This window comes from Phyllobates terribilis, unplaced genomic scaffold, assembly GCF_046119375.1.
Source record: "Phyllobates terribilis strain yellow unplaced genomic scaffold, ASM4611937v1 Scaffold_8__6_contigs__length_399053987, whole genome shotgun sequence".
Lineage (NCBI taxonomy): Eukaryota > Metazoa > Chordata > Amphibia > Anura > Dendrobatidae > Phyllobates > Phyllobates terribilis.
In genome coordinates, this window is record NW_027362768.1 from 311,271,947 (window position 1) to 311,293,165 (window position 21,219).

Sequence of the window (21,219 nt, forward strand, 5' to 3'; positions counted from 1 at the left end):
CTAGATTTATTTCCTGGTGCAGGATCCTTGTCCCCCTAAAAAAGAGGGAGAAGGGTAATTAAATATTAATTCTAACCTGCACCTAGGAAAGGACCCCCAGTGCCAGACTTACTGGGACTGGAATCGCGCTGGGCTCCGCAGACATGGCAAAGATAGACTTTTGACATCCAATGTAGCAAACAAATGGATTAGGTCCTACCTTAGCTGTCTTCAGTCCAGGGCTGTTACATAGGCGACTGGACTCAGCGCTCCTCCCCTTCCCTGGGGAGGGGGGTGGTGTAGCTCCTCTCCCTGGGTCCAATTTGGTAACACAGGAACACCTGCGGGGTTATTCACCTCTTCTTTTTTTTTTTTTTTTTGTACTGACCGGAAGTGACGTCAGGGACCCATTTCCAGTGTCCCACGCAACTTTCCGGCCGCTTCCTTGTTTTTGCGTTCCAGGGTGGAACGCATACCGGAAGTGACGTCTCCCGGCGGTCCGTGTCACTTCCGGGATTCCACACGTGGCGCTCTGCTACGGAGACCGCCGGAGGCCGCTTAGAGGGGGGAGAGGAGCAGGGCTGGAGAGCTCGAGGAGGCCTCCAGCCCGACACCCACCGGACCTTACCCGCAGGCGCGGACACGGTGGGGACAGAAGTCCCGAGTCCAGAGGAGACGGGAGCAGCATCAGGGAAGGGGGAGAAAACTGCCCGGTCCCAGCTGCCCGGCTTAAACAGGTATGTCAGGTGTCTGCCGCCGGCACAGAGCACCCTGGATGACCTCTTGTGTGGTCCTTTATAAAACACTGGAGGATGTGGGAGGGGCTATTTAACCTCTTTGTGTTTCCTGTCCCTATTGGGGTGGGGTGACATCCTCCTTCTTTGGTGCTGTCGTGGGGTTATTGGAGAAAAAATGTTTTGTTTTTGCATTTTTCCGGGTGGCAAATAGATCAACTTGAGGGGAACCATATCTGAGTTCTATGTGACGGAACTCCTCCCAATTCAGCTCCCATTCTGTTTGTTGTATGGTTTTCCTACTGAGGATGTCGGCCACAGAGTTCTGAGACCCTTCCAGATGTATCGCTGTTATTGAGAGTACTGTTTTTTCTGCCCACTGAAAGATTTAGTTTGATAAGCCTTGCAGTTGGTGATGTCTTGGCCAACCCGATGTTTGAGGAAAGCCACGGTTGTCATATTGTCTGACAGGACTCTGACATGTTGATGTTTCAGATCCGTCTGACATGTTTTCAAGGTTTTCCAGATTGCTAGGAGTTCTTTTTTAAGGTTCGATGATCCAGGAAGGTATTGTGCGTGCCAGGTACCTTGTAGGTACTGATCTTCCACATGTGCTCCCCAGCCTCTGCTGCTTGCGTCAGTGGTAAGGGTGATGAAGGGGGTTCTTGAAGTCCACCACTTCAGAGATTTATTTGCTGTTCCTAACAAGGTTATCTTCTTGTCCAGACCCTCCATCTTCCTAGGATCTGATGTTGAAGAGGCCTTGAAAGAAATTGGCTCCACCGAACCGCAGGTATGGAGGCTGTCATCAGACCCAGAATCTTCATGCATTCTCTGATTGCCACCTTCGATTTCTTTCCGAAAGTGATGATTCTGTCTCTGAGATCTGTTCGTTTTTGTTCTTGAAGGAAAGACATCTGTTGTTCTGAGTCCAGAAGAATCCCTAGAAAGAACTTTCTTCTTCCAGGTAACAAATCTGATTTTTCCCAGTTTATAAACCTAGATTCTTTAGAACCAAGGTGGTTGAGGATAAACTGGCTCTTAATTGCTGAGGAGAGTCTGTGATTAGTAGGAAATCGTCCAGGTATTGGACAATTAGAATTCCTTGTTCTCTTAGAAACGCCATCATCTCGGCTACAAGGTTGGTGAGAGGAAGTTTTGTTCCTCAGATGGTCTTCCAACTGTTCCAACCAAATGATCATGGATCTTGCTACTGATCGTTCTTCCTCCTCCTCTGAGCTAGATTCCATCTCCCACCGGGATCTCTTTCGCCTAGGTCCAGGTTGGGAAGTTTGTGTGGGGATTATATCTGCGACTGAACTTTGGACCTCCTCTCTTATTATGGATCTTATGTCCGACGTAAAGGAGGAATGTTCATCCCTGACCACTCGGGTAATACAGTCGGTGCATAATTGCTTTCCATATGTGTCCGGTAGCTTAAGGTTACAGATGGCGCATCTTTTCCCTTTTTTCTTAGGGATTGATGACGTTGTGGATTTTTTAGAGCCCTCATTGTCCTACAACAACAAGGGATCATATAGTAATATCCTACCGAGGACAGATTGTAGCAGGTAAACTTAGACCAGGAAACTCCCGTTAAAACTCACACGCACCGGGGTTTCTGCTGGCATATCAGGGCGACCAGTGGTTAATCCTTCCATGGCTGGTGACCAAGACACAATGATACCTCAGATCCAGTCCCACAGTTAAATAAGTGAGACAAAGGCTGTCTTCCATCTGCTTCGTCAAAATTAGGCATTTCCCCTTTAATTGCAGGTCTGGCGCCCTTTTTTTCAAATGAAGACTAGAACGGGAAGTGCGTTCAGCGTGGAACACACACCGGTTACTAGAGGCAGGCACTCCGCTGCCCCTGTAACCGGAAATGCAGCTCACTCTTCTCCCCTGCGCAAATAGGATTGAGCGCAGGGCTGCAGGAGCATGGGGACCCAGAGCTCCCTTTATGTGGGAAAACGGTCCATTTCGGGAGCCACCTGCTCAACCGACAAGGCTGAGGGATCCCTTGTCTGGCGGGGTGCCTCCGGGCCGCGGCAGAAGGAAGGGGAGGAGTGCAGGGACCCCATTCCGAACCTCCTGCGTCCGGCCTCAAGAGCTCCTGCTCACTGGAAGAGGTGAGTTCTTCTGCATCCTGTCTCCGATAGGAACAGGAAAATCACTGAAGGTATGGGTGGAGGGGGGGGGGGGGGGGGGGGGGCTTTTAAACTCTTCTGTGTTTCCTGTCCCTATCAGAGATATGAAGGATGTCCTCCTGAGGGTGCTGTCAGGAGGGAATCCTGGAAAACGATATTATTCTCCCCCCCCTAAATGTTCTGAGGTTCAGGACTTTTCTTATGTACAATATCATCACCGATACAAAGGTGAATTTACTCTTCCTTTGCAGTCATCAGAATGCTAGGAGTCCACTACGATTCTTTGTAGCCGTAAATAACCACCCGTGACATCCATTTTCATACATTTATAACCCATTTTCTTTAGATAAAGAGCTCCACATCCATTTTTTTGGGGAAAGTTCCAAGACTGATGCAAATTTGGTAAGATAAGTATTTTTATAATTTTACAACATTCTGGGTGTTTTACGAGAAATATTTCAGAACTGATCAACCCCTTTAAAGTGAACCTTTAGCCCTCTTCAAAGGCACTCTTGCAACCCAGATGTTTCGCCTAAGAAAATGCCTTTGAAGACTGTCCCGATGGGTGTTTCTGTACGGGGCTCAGTGCCTCCTTTGTCCCCTACACCAGTCAGTCAAAGTCAATTCAACTCTCGCGCCTGCACAATGGTGGGGAACAGGAGCTGCGCGGTGCAACGGACTGTGTGGATGACATCGGCCACGTCAATCGAGGTAGGAGAGACGGCCATTGCAGTTGGGGGAACATAGGAGGCGCGGAGCAAAGTCCAAAGACGCCCATTGGATCGCTTGGCGTCAATTAGCATAGGGTGTGGGATAATTATAAAAGACCTTTTCCTAGGTATGCAGGGGAGCTGGGATCTTTCGAAAAAGTTGCAGGAGAGCTTGTAAAAAAGAAAAAGGTGGCGGATATACTTTATATTGGGTGACCGGTCCCTTTAAATGAGAACATTCCAGCTAGCTGCATCTGCCACTAGTCAGGGCTCAAACCCGCTGGGATCGGCTGCCAGTCTAATGTGTGAGGGGGGCACAAAGACTTTTCTCGACAGACTATGTCGGGGAGAGAAGGATCTGGCCTGTTGAATTTCAACAGCCAATCCTTTAGTTTGGCGGTGAGATAAGCCACTGCCAGAGGAATCTGGCATCGGCTCTCTCGTATAGAAGCAAATGACCTGAGAAAGGGAGAGTCAGGACATGGCTGTCGGTCAAATGAACGAACGTTTCGCCAACAGCTATCTAAATCTGTATGGGTGAGGCTTAAGAGAGGTAAGCATTTAGCTTAGAGGCATGTTGGCAAGAGAAGGAAAAGTAGGTTCCTGCACTTCTAATGCTGGCAGAATGCTGATGAAGAGGAACCGCCCACCTTAAAAAAAAAAAAAAAAAAAAAAGAGTGGATGGAAAGTTACAGAAAATGACTCAGGACATGTTAGTCTGTGCACCAAAATTTTTGAGGAATAATGTTTAGATTTGAGAGTCCTCAGTGGTTGATACCTTTTAATGGCTAACTGAAAAGATGGTAACAAATTGCAAGCTTTCGAGACTACTCCGGTCTCTTCATCAGGCATAGTATACCTCAAAATCTGAAGAGTCACATATTTATACACAATAAGACACACAAAAAATGCAATAGGTAAGACAGGTGATGAAAAGCAGAGTTATCTAATGTAGTGTACTTAATTATATGCACCAAATGTCCAGCTGGGGATCTTTATGTAGGGGAGACAGGGCAAAAAAATTAGAACAAGGATGAATCATCATCGCCACACAATAAAAGAAAAACGAATAGATCTACCTGTAGCCAAGCATTTTTGTTCCCCTGATCACAGCATAAAAGACATGAAATTACTGGTATTAAAAGGTAACTTCAAATCTCAAAGAGAAAGAAGAATCTCAGAATATAAACAGATGGTGACCTTTAACACTTTCAGAGCAGGAATGAATGTGTCGCATGGATTTAGGTCATTCTACATCAACTAAGGAATGTGCTTCTCAGACCTGTGAGGCCATCACAACACTGGACCTAGTCACAGGACAATAAAACCTTCACACTCCTTATCTATTAACTGCTAAAATATTTATAGCCAGAACTGTATCTCTTCCATAATAACTCTGCTTCTCATCATCTGTTTTACCTATTGCATTTTTTGTGTCTTATTGTATATAAATATGTGACTCCAGATTTTGTGTTATACCAGCCTGATGAAGAGACCTGAGTAGTCTCGAAAGCTTGCAATTTGTTACCATCTTTTCAGTTAGCCATTAAAAGGTATCAACCACTGAGGACTCTCAAATCTAAATATTTTTCTATCTACTGGCTAACACGGTACAAGAATATATATTTTCCCTATAAGGAATAATGAACATGCATGTTTTTCTGTGAAATGACCGCCACACTTTTAATGAAGCCAAATAATAAAAAGACACCAAATAAGCAATAAAAAGACAAGACATCCAGGTGTATACTAAAAGAATAAAGATTTTTATTAAGCATTGTAAGTTGCATTCAATAGCCTTCAAACATAACACACCACAATCCACCGACTTCCAATCAAAGCCAACAGTAGTTCATTCTTGCACAATCCATGAGTTGGGGCAAAACTCCTTTCAACTTACATTAAAAATACCTACTCAGCTCTTGCGGGCAAAGAATGGGGGAGTTACACCTCATTTCTGATCACTAATGAGTGATGAAGAGCATCAGGAGAATTATATGAAAACAAAGAGCAAGAAGTGATTTTGGATATTTTTTTTTGTTGTCAAAAAAGTACATTTAAAAGTTTTTTGTTTTTTTTTTTGGAAACACTAACAGAAACATCAAAAATGATACAGGTGTACTTTGCGGAAGGAAAAAAGGCTACATTCCTGAAAGAGAAGATGCCGGGAAGTAGCAAACCTGTCCTGCTAAAGAAGTTTGGGGGGAAGAAATTGGAAAGGATTAAAGATCAAAGCACTTTATGATTTTTTTTTATCACAGAATTCAGTTTCTAATGTGAAAAACAGCAACAAAGAACAATAATGCAATACAGCAATGGATACACCAGGGAAACGTTGATATTTAAACGGCTAGATAATTATTATTTTTTTTGTGTTTTTAGGATAAATGCAACAGAGGTCAATAATCACAAAATATATTTTTTTTTTTAAAGGTTAGAGAGATCAGTCAATGACTAAACATAAGTAACATCTTTCATAGAACTATTACTGATTATTAGTTTTTATTTTTATTTTTTCTTGTTTTGCAGATGGGCACAGAACTTGTAAGAATGGTAGAAATAGGACGAGAACATGCATAATATTAACTACACACCTTAAAATGATGAACCATGCAAGGTCAATAGTAGCACTAATGGTCTACGTCTGATTCAAAAAACCACACAACTTCATTGATCACGGATGCATGGTTAAAAACAGTATTACGGAAACTTTTTTTTGAGAACGCCCGTTTTTTCGGAAAAAAAAAAAAAGGATCTTTTTTTTTTCCCTATGATTTTTAACTTGCTTGAATAATGAGTAATGAGCATTTAAAATATCAGCAAAAAATCTGTAAAGGTTACACTAGATTTTTTTGTGTTCCAATAAGTTGCACATCTTAGTAGAAAAAAAAAAAAAGGAAAAAAAAAAACCCCACGTCAACAGCGATGAAATACTAAAGAATGGAAAGAAATAAAAATGCTTGTGCCATATTATCATAATCTGGAAACCAAAGTTTATGATTTATTTTTTTTCTTTAATCTCGTGACACAGTAATGTAAAATGAAATATAATGGCATACATATGGTGCCAGATACTACAAATTATATTTAAGCTATTTATATAAATATATACTGGAAAAAAAAAAAAAAACTGCCAAAAATTTGTGTTCTTGTATCGTAAGAAACAGAACAAGCGGTTTTATTTTTGTCTTTCTTGTTGTTAGAACCAGTTTTTATCTCTGCATATGTTTCTTTAAAGATGGGAGTCAAATGCTCTTATTCTCAACCGGTGATTTATCCTTGCGGCATTTTGACTACAACTGGTTAAAAAGTAAAATAAAATCTTTTCTCATTTTTTTTTTGTTTATTATTATTAACTTATTTTATGTTTTTTTAGCCTGACATCAGAAGAGGGATCCGAATTTTTCCAAATCCTCATTTTTCGCTTACGGAAAGGAAAAAATGTACTTAACTGTAAGGCTCTCCATCTTTCCAGATATTCCTCACCCTAAACTGTCTAACATCCTTCACCCTCTAGAAAAAATAAGTTTACTCTTCTTTATTTAAGACAGCCGCCGTGAAAGTCTCCTCGTCGTGGCGCCCGCTGTCTGGAGCTAGTGCATGTAAGTGAGGATTTGTATTGCACTGTTTAGAGTCACTGCTTAAGGCACTTTCAGAGTGATTGGAAGGTCGGACGTCTCCCGAGCCCCCGTTGATCTGGGAAGCTTGTTTTTCCTCGTTCCCCACTCCGTTCTCGGTCAGAGATCCATCTGAAGACACGGCGGATGATTTGGAGTCTTCGGATTGTGTCTTAAGCTCTTTGGCCACTTCGGCTGCAGAAGTGGCATATGGCGGCTTGGTCTACCGATAAAAATGCGCAATAAGTCATAGTTATTACCGGAAGTTACACTAAAGGCTCATTTCGAAGGGATAACAATCGTCAGAATGAGCTTTCATAAGAACACTCAGTCCTGATTATTGGCCTGTGTAAATATGCCAGTTTTCATACTTTCGGCCACATTCCGACTAGACTTGTCAATTACCTGTCTTGAGCAAAGCCGCTCAAGTCTAGTTGGCATGTGACTGCATGTATGCAAATTGCATACTTGAGGTCATATGGCCGCATATTTTCAAGGTGGCAATTGGCATTTTGTAGGGTTTACAGAGACAGAGAGTCAGACTATACATTTTTAAGTCTTGAGTCATAACAAAAGTTAGGCGTTTCGATGGGTTTCATTTATTTTAGATTTTAAAGGGAACCTGTCAGCTAATTCATGCTGCCCAGACCGCAGGCAGCATGATTTCAGTCAGGTATATCTTTCTCTGTAATGCAATGGAGCTTCAGAGAAAATGTACTTTACAAATTTGCCCAGATCTACTTTGGAAATGCCCACAGCTACATCTTCCCAGCGCTGCTAGAGGGGATTGACAGGTCTGTCCCTTGTGTGTACATAGCAAGTAACTTGTCAATCAACTGAAGCAGCAGTGGGAGAAGCCGGCCGGGGACAGAGATGGACTAGTCTCGTCTCTGGTAGTAGGGCAGTATACCCCTAAACTTTTGCTTCAGTTCAAAGGCACATGCACTCCAATATCAAGCCCTCGATAATTTCCAGTCCATGTTAATTATGTACCTGAAATGGCCCTTGATTTTTGTATCCTCCTCTTCCATAGTATTTACCCCCTCTTCCAAAAGTTCTTATAACTGGGGTTGATATAATTCCTCTGGGGCGTCTGAAAACAATATTAAATAAATAAATATAAAAAAAAATAAAATTACATTTCTGAAGTTCTGTAAAAATATTTTACTAGGGATCAATTTGTTGGAAATCATTGAGATAAATATATGTCCATATCCTGAGTAGATGTTGGTATTACGGTCAATAAATATTACCATGGTAGTATTGAGACAGGCCATACATACCCTCTATTTGGTCCACCAACGGAAACCACCTGCAGTGGAAATGGTCCTCTGCCACGTCCACGTCTGGTTCCTGCCCATTGGCCAACCACCGTCCCGGCAATCTCAAGCTTTCCTCCCTGAGAAGGCATGGGCTGGACTCCTGAAGACATAAACACATCACAAGTGTTTGATGTAGCTTAAAACTGGATGTAAGATATCTCCGAGATGCCAGATACGAGCTCGGTAGGTGTAGTAGCTGCACCCGGACAGCGCGCTCAATCAGCATGATCGCCGATCTAGCAACCCGATTGGAGTTAGTTTGCTTACATGTAAATGATGCAACCATCACAAGATTTACATTTTCAGAGAATAGCTTGCTTTCCCCTGTCACTCACTTTATATTGTCAGCAGCGCACCCTCTGTATACACGGGTGAATGTGCTGCCAACCAACAATGGTTACTCTGCCATCAAAAATGCAATCAAGGGTAAAGAAGCAAATTATTGTTCACCATTTGATCGGCTGACGTATTTACAATGATCAGGAATGATAAATTGCTCCTTGGGGCAGGTGTACACCACCCCAACTTTCGGCGTTACAAGACCGCCCATGAGCTACTTGTTTGCAGGTCAGCAGTCATTAAATAGGCCGCTTAGACAAGTCAACAGCATTTTCCTATTCATGCAGAAGGATCAGTAATACATTAGCTTTCGAAAGTTTTCCCCTCTTCCCCCCGGCATGTTTTGCCACCTCACAACCTGTAATGTCACTATTTATTTGAGGGTTTGCATCAGTTCATGTAAAGAACATGGGATGGCTTTTAGGGTATGTGCACACGATGCAGAAATTCTCAGGATTTTTTCCTGAGCGTTTCTGCATCTCTCTGGCAGGAAAAAACGCATGCGGATTGTACATGCGGTTTCCTGCCAGGGACATGCGGAAATGAAGCGGTCTTCACTTTCATTTCCGCATGCGGGTTGACAAGCGCTTCCCAAGCGATTTTAGCATCACTTGGAAAGTGCTTGTCAACTTCACACTATATAAATCCATGCAAACAGCATGGATTTATATAGTGTGTGAATGTCAAAAAATAAAAAAATAAATATATACTTTACCCTCTGATGGCCCCCGGTGTCCTGCTTCGCTCGGTCCCAGCTGCCGGCAGTGAAGACTTTAGGACCTTCCGACGTCAGCGTCACGTGACCCGTCACATGACTCTGACGTCAGCGAAGGTCCTTCTTCATTCAACCGCGAAGTGCGGGGAACCAAGCAGGAGTGCTGCGCGGGCCGTCAGAAGGTGAGAATATATATATTTTTTATTTTATTCTTTTTTTTTTTAATGGTACCTGGGTCTGGATGAGAGTCCTCTCATCCACACCCGGGGACCATCCGCACATTAGACCGCATGAAAAGCGCATCAACATATACAGTGATGCGGATTCCATGCGGTCTAATGCAAGTCAATGGCGGCAAAAGAGCAGCGTTTCCGCAAAATTAATTGACATGCTGCGGATTTTTGACCGCAGCGTTTACGCTGCGGAAAAATCCGCATCATTGGCTCAGCACATGCGGATTTCAATTGGGGAACATTGCTGCCCTTCTACCATGCGTTTTTCATGCGTTTCCGCAACTGCAAAAAAGCCACGGAAACGCATGAAAAACGCATCGTGTGAACTCAGCCTTATACTATTTTTCATCAAAAACCGTGTTACTAAGAACCCTATGTTATTTAAATGCACTTTTGCCTTTTATTTTTTTACAGCAGGGTTTTTGTTCATTTTTTGCTTCTTGTAGGTTTTTTCATGTAAAGAACATGTCTACAACTGTGAACATTTGATTTCCTTTTTATTGTGAAGCAAACAACAAATAGGACAAAATAACTGAAAATCTCAGTGTGCATAACTATTCATCCCCCTAAAGTCAGTACTTTGTAGAGCCTCCTTTCGCGGCAATTACAGCTGCAGTTGCTTTGGATAAGTCTATCAGCTTTCCACATCTTGCAACTGGGATTTTTGGCCATTCCTCAAGGCAAAACTGCTCCAGCTCCTTCATGTTAGGATACTTTCCTCTGGTGAACAGCAATCTTAAAGTCTGAAAACAGATTCTCAATTGGATTAAGGTCTGGGCTGTGACTCGGCCACTCCAAAACACTTACACGTTTCCCCTTAAACCCCTCGAGTGCTGCTTTAGCAGTATGCTTTGGGTCATTGCCTTGTTGGAAGGTGAACCCCCGTCCCAGTCTCAGATCACTGAGACTGAAACAGGTTTTGCTCCAGAATATCCTTGTATTTCACACCATCCATCTTCCCCTCGACTCGGGACCATGTTCCCTGTCCCTGCTGCTGCCGAAAAACATCCCCACAGCATGATGCTGCCACCACCATTTTCACTGTGGGGATGGTGTTCTTGGGGTGATAAGCGGTGTTGGTTTGGCGCCAGACATAGAGCTTACCGTGATGGCCAAAAAGTTCAATTTTGGTCTCATCTGACCACAGCACCATTCTCCATATATTTGGGGAGTCTCCCACATGTCTTTTAGCAAACTCAAAACGAGCCTTACAATTTTTGTGTGTAAGTAAAGGCTTTTTTTCTGCCCATTCTTCCATAAAGGCCACCCCTATGGAGTGTACAGCTTATTGTGGTTGTATGGACAGATACTCCAGTCTCTTCTTGTGATCTCTGCAGCTCCTTCAGGATTACCTTTGGTCTCTGTGCTGCCTCTCTGATTATTGCCCTCCTTGCTCAGGCTGAGAGTTTTGGTGGGCGCCCTTTCCTGTCAGGTTTGTTGTGGTACCTTGTTCTTTCCATTTGATTATAATGGATTTAGATGGTGCTCCGGGGGATCATCAGAAATTGTGATATTTTTTATAACCCAACTCTGACTTGTACTTCTCAACAACTTTGTCCCTGACTTTTTGGAGATCTCCTTGATCTTCATGGTGTTTGGTTACTGGTGCCTCTTGCTTAATGGTGTAGCAGCCTCTGTAGTGTGTATATACTGACAGATCCTGTGACACCTAGATTGCACACAGGTGGGCTTCCTTTCACTAAGCATATGATTTAAGAAGGTAATTGATTGCACCAGAAATTTTTAGGGGCTTCATCGCAAAAGGGGTGAATACATATGCACATACCAATTTTTAGTTATTTGATCCCATAAATTTAATTTATGCCTATATTTGTCACACCACCAACTTAGCCTATTTAATGCTGACGCATCACACACAAATTAGATTACAAAAAAATGTAAACCCTGCTTGTAATGTAAAAAAAAAAGTTAAAAAGCCATGGGGGTGAATACTTTCGCAAGCCACTGTAGATCTTTCTGTGTATATAGGTTGCTATTGTTTTCCACAGGACAATGTGCTGCCGAAAACAGTGATTTTTTAAAGGAAGTGGTCTTGTCATAACTAACTCTTCCAAGAGTGATAACTTTTTTTTTTATGTTTGTACGAATAGGAAATTTCAAGCGCGGTGAAATGCTTTTCCGCCCTTGTTCTTTGTGTTGTTTTTATAGCATTCATTGTGCAGCAAAAATCCCCTAGGACTGTACAATTACAGAGATAAACAAAACAATAACATCTTTTGTAAGGGGTGAAAAAGTTTAGAACTTTGCAAGAAACCAAAAATGACAATTTTGGCATTTCAATTTCTTTATGCTTTGTGAGTTTAGATCTTTGGAGATTATTTTTAATTTCTTTATTTTTAAGAGGAAAAAGTTTGAGGATTCAACTTATGATATATTTTTCAAAAGTTTGAAAAGTTTTTTTTTCTTTTTAACTTTTCACTGTATTTTTTAGTACCCATACCGATTGGGAACTTGATCATGAGTATATAGTGAAAAGCACAGTCCCCTATGAAGATAAGCCTATGCCTGGGTTTCTAAAGAAAACCAAAATGGAAGCAAGGTGGGTGGGAGGGCTTCAACAGGCCCTGGCAACCTATCGAAACCTGCAATCGCTTTGCAGGGTCAATGGTCTCCCTGCCAGATGCCCACTATGATTGTTCTTTTTATATGCCGCTGTCAGTGATTGACATTTTAGTGGTTAAACAGCAGTGATCAGAGCCAGCTCCAATTGCAACTATCAGAGGCCATTGCCAGCTGTATAATACAGCTGGCACCAGCTTTGTATGGTGCGTGCCAAGCTCGCAATATAGGAGGTATTAGTAGGTCTTCGATTAGGAAGGGTTTAACCTGACACATGGTGGTTGTCCTGAAGAAGTTTGTATACTTCGAAAAGTGTTGACTAATAAACCACTTATACTTGGATCGGCAGCCCTCATCCTTTCTACACGGCAGTGCAGCATTAACCCATTTGTTTCTCCATTACCTGAACTAACCTGACAGGCATACTTACCCTAATTAAAAATCTACTACTACTATCGGAATGAAATCTTCCTTTGGTAACAGGGCTACATGAACCAGATGCAAACCCAGTGACCCCAAATCTGCTCTGCAACCCCCCATCTTCCTTAAAGTGTTAAATGTTTCCTTCTCATGAAAATACAACCAATAAGTAGGTCCAAATTAGCATTTGTTTTCGCCAAACACGTACCAGAGAATCCTCCTCTTCCTCTGCCCGGAGGTGGAGGCATTGGTCCAAAAGGTCGTGGATACATAGCAGCAGGGTAGAAAGGCATGGCAGGTGGTGGTGGGAATGGCAGTGGGTGGTTCTGCCTGGAAAAGTGTAGCCCTTCCAGGATACTTTGTCTCATCTTATCCACCTTGGCAGCTTGTTCAGCCTGCAGAAGAATAAAAACGCCACTTAGTGCATTTTTTGCATGTCCATTTTGGGGAATTTTCAGGGGTCTCATCTTGATTAAAGTTGCTGCTCTCTAACCTGGAGGATTCCCGAACACGACCAAAGACATTTAAGCCTTTTAAGCTGGTGCTACTGGGATCTCATCTACAGGTTAGAAGATCACTACAATAGTAGAGATTTGACTACTCGGACTGATCGTCAGAGCGGGGTCCCATGTCCCCCTTTTGAATGAAGCAGCACCGGCACCTGCCCGCATCTCCGTGTGTAAGAATATTTCCACTGTACCTGCTCCCAATGTGAATTCTCTACATGCCCAAGATGGCCGATTGCTCAAGCACTTACCTAGAGCTCTGGGGACATACCTGACCATCACAGAGGTCAATTAGTGAGGCCTTTTCCCTGGTGGCTTTAATGAGCTTGCTTTGAAACAATTTTCCATCAAAATACATCCAGGGACAGCAGTGCTCCCAGGGAATGGGCTGTCCGCAGGCGTCGTTGGCCAGAAGAGCCATGTCCACTCCACTCATGAATAGGGCAGACAGCTGAATCCCTCTGGGGTCTAGATTATCAATCTGAAACAATAACCACCAAGGTGAATAGACCAAACAACTAAAAGCAGAAATAAAATAATCCAGATGTATAATTTTCTGGAGGCAACAGACAAACTAGAAGGTTTGGGGCCATGACCTTATGTGAAGGCAGCGTAGCAGAAACGGGTCAAGTTTTCCATAAAAAATTTTACCAAACTTTGCCACATAATTTTGTGTAATGTAGAAGGACACAGTTTTGTTCCATCTGTAAACTACATTTTTGTGAGAGATCATATATTTAGTACCATAATGTTCTTACTTTGGGTAAAAGTTTTTACAGCTCTCGTGACGGGATCTGACCCAGCTTTACAATAACTAGTAATGATATAAAAATTGTAGAGTTGAGCAAAAGTATCCTAAGCGTGGGTAGGTTCATGGCCATGGGAACAGAGCATCGAGAACCTCTAACTACCTGTGGCAGCCACGACATCTCTTCTTCTGTAGGCCCTGAGACGTCATTACATTGCAGAGCGACACATGCATGATGTCCACGGGAATCTACTAAACAGAAGAGACACCAATGATGCCACAGGTACTTGGAGGTACGCAGTGCTGTGGATCTGGCGGTCACGGATTACCGCACAGATTACGGAAGTGGCTGAAAATTGTTTTACTCAACTCTTAAAAAATAAAAATTTACGATATGAAACATTTGCTGCAACATCACAAAACTGGCCCAAAGTGCTGCCAAAAAACCCAAAAAAACTAATAGGGAGCACAGTTAAAGGGAATATGTCACCAGGTTTTTGCCACCTAATCAGAGAGCAGCATAATATAGAGAAAGAGATCCTAATTTCAGCAATGTGTGACTTACCGGGCTGTTTACTGTAGTTTTGATAATCTCCTGCTGATAAATCAGTGAGTTTATCATTAGAGGACTACTAAACCTCCTGCCAGAAAGTCAAGCATATTCATAAGCTCTATAACCCCGCCCCCACCACTGACTGGCAGCTTTCTGTGTACACTGTACATGGGTGGCCAATCAGGGGTGTGGGCGGGATTATAGTGAGCTCAACGTTCAGAGAACTGGTCGATTTCTTCTAAAAGCAGCTCGGTAAGTGACACATCGCTAAAATCAGGGTCACTGCCTCGACTTTATTCTTCTCTCGTATGTGGTAGCAAAAACCTTGTGACAGATTCCCTTTCAGTCTAAAATAAAGACAGAAGGGTATGACCAAGAATTTGGAGCTCTTACCTTGAGTTCTTGAAGCTGATCAGGCTCATAGAGTTTTGGTGACAGTGCTTGGGTGAGGAAGGCATCGAGTTCCTGGCGACGAAGTATTCGGATGCCGGGCCACTGTACCATATACCTACGGAGGAAAACATACATGAAGTTTGGAAATACTGGGTTTGTAGAAACTGGTAACAATTTCTACTGTGTGACTTAAATGGAGTCTGTCAGAACAAAATGACTGTGCAAACCAAGCACAGTCGCCCGGCGCACACCTGATCTGGTTGAACAGTTCAGATCCAGATCACCTTCCCACTTACTTGTTTTGCATTTATCTCCGATCCCCCTTCCCTTGAATGACAGCTCTGGCTTTATAGGAGCAAGAGAAGGACAAAGATAGATGGAAAACAAATAGGTTGATAGCTGCGCCGATGCTTGCTTTGAATGTTATTTTCCGCCAACAATCACTTTAATCTTATAAGTGATATGTTTTACAATTGACTTTATCCCGATTTAGAAGTACAAATAGTAACCACTTTTATCCGATACCCAATAAATACATTTTTAAAGGATATTTCAAAGGGACTTTTTTTTCCTATTTCATTCCTGTCGTTGGTATTTACCCCTTTCCTTCGCAACCAATACTCATTTTCATGTTGCAGTTTTCCTCCCCCTTTTTCAAGAGGCATACATTTTTTTTTTACTTTCCGTGGACATAGCCGTATGAGGGCTTTCTTTATTTATCTTTGCAGGACGAGTTTTAGTTTTGAACGAAACTATTTATTTTACCATACAGAAATGGTGGGAAAAAAATACAATTTCGCCATTGTTTTAGGGGTTTTCTTTCTACAGTGATCATTGTATGGTAAAAATGAACTGAAACATTCTCCAGGTTAGCTGAGATACGACAGAATTAATTAGCACAAAAAAGATATATAGATCCATTAGCTGAGTATCCCAATTCAATCATAAACCAAAACAATTCCTCCTTTTACCATATTAAGAAAGTCATCTAGAGTAGTCATATAGTAGTTAATTGTATAGAATATTTTATTAACGCAGCAAGCAAAAACAAATAAAAATACACTGCCCCTAAAAAATCCCAATTAAAACCAATAGGCAGTGTGGTCTACAACCAATCTTATGACATACAGGTAAGTATATATACCAATAAATCGGTGAACATTATTGTATAGAGTTCAAATTGCCATATTCTAAATACACATAATGAATAGGTTTCTAAGACTAGCTAGACACCGATTTAGGCAGTACATAATTTATCACAAAAATAAAGACCCCTCTCCCCCCTCCCCAAGGAAGCAAACACACGAAACGCGCGTAGGAGTGCTGTGCAGTGTGGGGCTATCACTATGGCTTATGGTCTGTATTTTTGTGATAAATTATGTCTTTTTTTAATGTAGTTTTATGGATACCAAATTGGAGAATGCACGATGTTTTGATAAGTAATTCCATTTTTTTTCTTTTAAAGAAAAAAGTGGGTTTTTTTTACATTAGGGTTAATTTTATATTTTCATAGAATGCACTTTTTAAGCCACAACGATATTAAATATGATTTTTTTTTTTTTTACATCTATTTTTAAAGGGCAGGAAAATAGTGGGAAGACCCCTTGGCAATATGAACTTGATCCTGAGATCCTCTAACTATATACTGCAATACACTAGTATTGAAGTATATAGTGTAAGTGCCTTAGGCTGAGCTTCACAGGAGTACCGAGGAGGCAGCGATGGTGCCCTTCAGCAGGCCCCGTCTGACACGGTAACCCATTGATCCCTCGTCATCGTTTTGTGGGCAGTCGATGGTAATCTGTGCCCGTGAGTACTGGCATCTGCTCCATTTAAATACTGCTATCAGATACTGACAGTGGCATGTAAATAGTTAACAGCAGTAATCAGAGCCCAGCTCCTTTCGCTGCTGCTCCAAGTGACCACTGAACAAGTCTGACTTGTTCATCTTTGGAAAATTAATGATAAAATAAGTCGGCTTTAACCAGTGGCTGCAAATCTACAACTCACACAGGAAGCTGCAACTGCCAGAGCATGCTGAAAGTTGTAGTTTCACGCCAGCTGGAGAGTCACAGGTTGCACACAGGGAATTGTTCTGTAACATGCTGGGAGTTGTAATAAATAGGTATAAGCCACTTACCGTAAAACACAGCACAGCACCATGAGGTGAGTGGGCACGTTGGCGGGATTGAGCATGGCTGGTGTGTCAGATCTCATACATGCCAGGAAAGCTCTCATCCTCCGGTTCTTGTCCTCCACTGCTTTTCCCAACCAAAGTTTCTTCAGATTAGGGCATGTCCATTCCCTGAAAGCAAGGGCTTCCACGAGCTCTGGTGTCTGTGGAGACTTCCCCTTGTAGGTGGCCCACTCCTTAATAATCACTGGGTAATCTGTAAGGTACATAGTGAGTCAGGAGGGCAGAGAAAGCTGCTGCCTGACCACTTTGGCAGAGGCTTATCTCCGTAACGTGTTATTCCCAAAATTACGATGTGGTCTTATAACAACATTACTCAGATTTATTCACTTGTGCCAATATAACCAATTTTTAAACCCTTCCTAATTGTCCGATTTTGTGTTTTCATCGCCATAACTTTTATTTTTCCGCCCACATAGCAGTATGAGAGCGTGTTTTTTGAGGGATGAGTTGTAGTTTTGAATGGTCCCATTCATTTTACCATATAATATACTGGAAGACGGGAGAAAAGTTCCAAATGTGGTGAAATTGCACAACTGCTTTTTCTAAAGTTGTTTTTTTTTATTTTTAAATACTTTATATATAAAAAAAACTAAAAAAATATATATATATATTTTGTAATCCCATTAGAAGACTTGAACCTGCGTTCATCCGATTGCTTGTACTATATATTACAATACCACAGTATATGGTAAAAATACCTGTATCCTAATAAAAGCCACAGGCTGGTCTTCTTAGGAATATTGCCATGGCAGGCACAGGGGTCTTTAGCAGACCCCTGACTATTATAACAACCCATTGGCACCCCGTAAACGCATCTCAGGGGAGCCAAAGAGCAATTGGTCGCAACCCCAAAAGCAAACACTGTAAATAAGGCTGTGGAGATTGCCACTGGATCTGTCCTGATGTAGTTCCAGAACTCCTGGTTTATGCACAGTGCAGTCTCCCTCCGCTATCGTCCTGCCGGCGTCACTCTGCCTCAAGCACAGAGTATGTTTTACCTTTAGAATTCACTTTATTGCCCTGTGTACCAAGCCTGACCGATTTTATCGTCTGCCATCTATATCAGCTGACTGGGTGGTTTTACAATATCGTTAGCTGGTTTCTAGCAGAGCTCAACTCTCCTGTACTCCTCCACAACATAGCTGGTAATAACTAGGCAGTGTGGAGTGGTGTCTTAATGCATAAGGTAGAAGAATAATCAACAGAACAGTATTTGCAGCTTCACATCACGGATCTGTCAGCAGCAGGCAATAAACACGGCTCAACTCTGCAAGCTCCACTGTGGAGGATCGTAGGAGAATTGAGCTCTGCTAGAAACCAGATAATGATGTTAAAAAAAAAAACATGCATCTATACTGATGTAGATGGCAGAAGACAACATCGATCAGGCAGGATAGTATACAGGAGCAGAGTGTGCACAGAGGAATAAGGTGAATTCTACACTTACATTAGCTCGATAACGCTGAGGTGCGGCTAGGCAAGAGCAGACAGGAGAGGGGTTTGCAGCACTGAGGAGAAGCGAGAGCTGCTGGAAAATGTAGTTTTAGCAGAATAAGACAACGCAATCAGCCATGGGAAGCACAGAGGGGCAGATAGAGATGTAAAGAGACAAGAGAACAGGAAAGAAAAGTTTTGTTGGGCTTAGTCTGTACATTTACTGTGCTTTCTGAAAATAAAAAAATGTGATTATGAGAATAACCCTTTGATGACAAAAGGGCCGACTGTTAAATTGAAACTGCCTGACCCTCATCTTTCCCAGAAAGATGATTCTGTTGATGAGTCGTGAGGGCCCCAAACACTTAGTATTGTCAGCTGATCCAGGTTTGGTTGGCTTAAAGGGGTATTCCCATCTCCCAAGATCCCATCCCAATATGAAGGCGGTGTAATAATAATATTAACAAATACCCCCAATTAGAAACGTAGTGTAGTTTTTTCTGATTCGTTGTGTCACTTACCCCATGTGCAGGGCATTGGAGTAGATTAGGTATCCCATGGTTAGGACCACTAACAGCTAACTAACTTGTCACTAAGAGGTGATACCATGGATACCCAACCTACTGCAATGCCCTTCACATGGGGTAAGTGACACAGAGAATCAGAAGAACTATACATTTCTAATTCTTATTTGTTAAATATTATTACACTTACTACATATTGGGATAGGCACTTGGAGATGGGAATACCCCTTTCAAGTCAAATGTGTACTGGGGCTCTTCACAAATCAACCAAATTTCCTTTTCTGTTTTGTAAAATTAGATTTAGCAGATCTTTTGTGTCTAGTCTCATAATTTCTTTACTTCACTGCACATAGCTGTACTACCTAGAGTAGATCCCTTGCATGCTGCTGGGTGTCAGCTTTGGCTAAATTAATCGTCCTCAAATGACTTGTGACCACTTACGGTCTGGGGGCATTCTGTTCTTTCTGAATGCCAGGCGCTCCGTTTTCTTCCTGCTTTCTGCCAGGCTGAACAGGACGCCGTAGACGTACTGGCGCACTGCTCGGTAAAGAATGGCGGCAGGAGGGAGGTCCTTGTTGGCTTCATCTTCTATTGTAACTGGAATTTTTATTTCGCCCTTTTATAAAAATAATAATATTAACAAACCTTATAATGAAAGTGATCTCAGATCATTGCCTATAATTTCCCCAGAAGATAATTTAATATATGCATAATAGATCTTCATTTCTTGCTGACTGTTTCCCCAACAAAAACATATTTGATTATGGAAGGGGTAAAGGAGTTTTCTTGTTTTGAAAAAAAAAAAAAAAAAAACACGTTCTCAAATGCCGGGAGGCAAGGAGTGCCGACTTGGCCGGGAGGCAAGGAGTGCCGACTTGGCCGGGAGGCAAGGAGTGCCGACTTGGCCGGGAGGCAAGGAGTGCCGACTTGGCCGGGAGGCAAGGAGTGCCGACTTGGCCAATGGACCAGAGTCCTGCAAATCGATTCTCCCAGCTCTATAGGTATCCCATAATTGTAAACGCCTTATTACAAGCACCAGACACTTTCCGCATGCAGTAAAGCCATTGCGTACCTTTGTCAGGATGTGAAAGATGTAGGGGTACATTAACCCTTTCTTGTGACGATGTTCCGCTACTCTCAATACTTCAGGTGCCACCAGAGGCAGCGGAGGAGTTGTGATGTCCATGTGGTTCCTGGTGGGCATGGACAGGAGACAAGGTATCTGTAGAGACCCCTGGCTGCCCTTCTTGTCTACAGCCTTGGATCCTGACTGGGTGGGAGAGGGATTTTCGGTCTGTGTAAATGACAAGAAAGGAAGTAAAGAAGAGAAGAGTACTCGTCTGGGCTATCCTATCCTGACGTGGTCACAATAGATGTAACTGCTGTAATAAATCAGGCACAGTGACATTGCTCTAGATTCCACAGGGATGTCAAACTCAAATACACAGAGGGTCAAAATTAAAAACTAGGAAAAAGTCGCGGGCCAACCTTGATATTTAATAAAAAAAAGAAAGTCTACAATTGAGGAAATTTTTCCTTATCAAATAGAACGATGAACTTTTTCATATGGAAGCAAACTTACAGGGGTTGTCCCACGAACAAAATACATTTTAATTAATAGATCTTAGAATAAAATATTGGAATAATAGAATATGCAAGAGCAGTAAAAAGCACATGGCCTAATTTAAATCTAATAAAAAAAAGGGTAAAAAAAAACCCAAAAAACTTGAATAATACATATACGGGTTTTCCGGCTTCAGAAAACTGTCCCTCACATTCACTTTTATTAAAAATAAATAAATGCTGTACTCACCCCCCCAGGTCCAGTACAGAGTCTGCAACACTGCTCCTGGTGTCGTGTCAGCAGCGCTGCAGCCAATAACTAAGCTGACTGGCTGCAGTTCTGTTGACGTGACATCAACACTGCAGACAATAACAGACACTAGGAGCAGTAGCGCTGGCCCCAGGGAGGGTGAGTGAAGCATAGTTTATTTTCTTAAAACACACTGCATCGGGGGATTAAGATTTCTTTGGGTTATCTTGAGGTTAGAGTGAGTTAGCTTCTGTG

General features: G+C 42.3%; 1 protein-coding gene across 1 annotated transcript in view; it reads right to left on the reverse strand.

Moving 5' to 3' along the window:
- Nucleotides 1–7,045: 7,045 nt before the first annotated feature.
- Nucleotides 7,046–21,219, reverse strand: part of FAM120A (family with sequence similarity 120 member A) — a 49,194-nt gene continuing 35,020 nt past the window's right edge. Inside the window, exons 9-17 of the mRNA XM_073644541.1 lie at nucleotides 20,224–20,445; nucleotides 19,593–19,767; nucleotides 17,137–17,386; nucleotides 14,997–15,111; nucleotides 13,574–13,783; nucleotides 13,005–13,191; nucleotides 8,471–8,609; nucleotides 8,181–8,280; nucleotides 7,046–7,410 (exon numbers count right to left, since the gene is read on the reverse strand). Of these exons, the coding sequence (XP_073500642.1) occupies nucleotides 7,099–7,410; nucleotides 8,181–8,280; nucleotides 8,471–8,609; nucleotides 13,005–13,191; nucleotides 13,574–13,783; nucleotides 14,997–15,111; nucleotides 17,137–17,386; nucleotides 19,593–19,767; nucleotides 20,224–20,445 (1,710 nt within the window). The 3' untranslated portion in view covers nucleotides 7,046–7,098. The remainder of the gene's footprint in view (nucleotides 7,411–8,180; nucleotides 8,281–8,470; nucleotides 8,610–13,004; nucleotides 13,192–13,573; nucleotides 13,784–14,996; nucleotides 15,112–17,136; nucleotides 17,387–19,592; nucleotides 19,768–20,223; nucleotides 20,446–21,219) is intronic.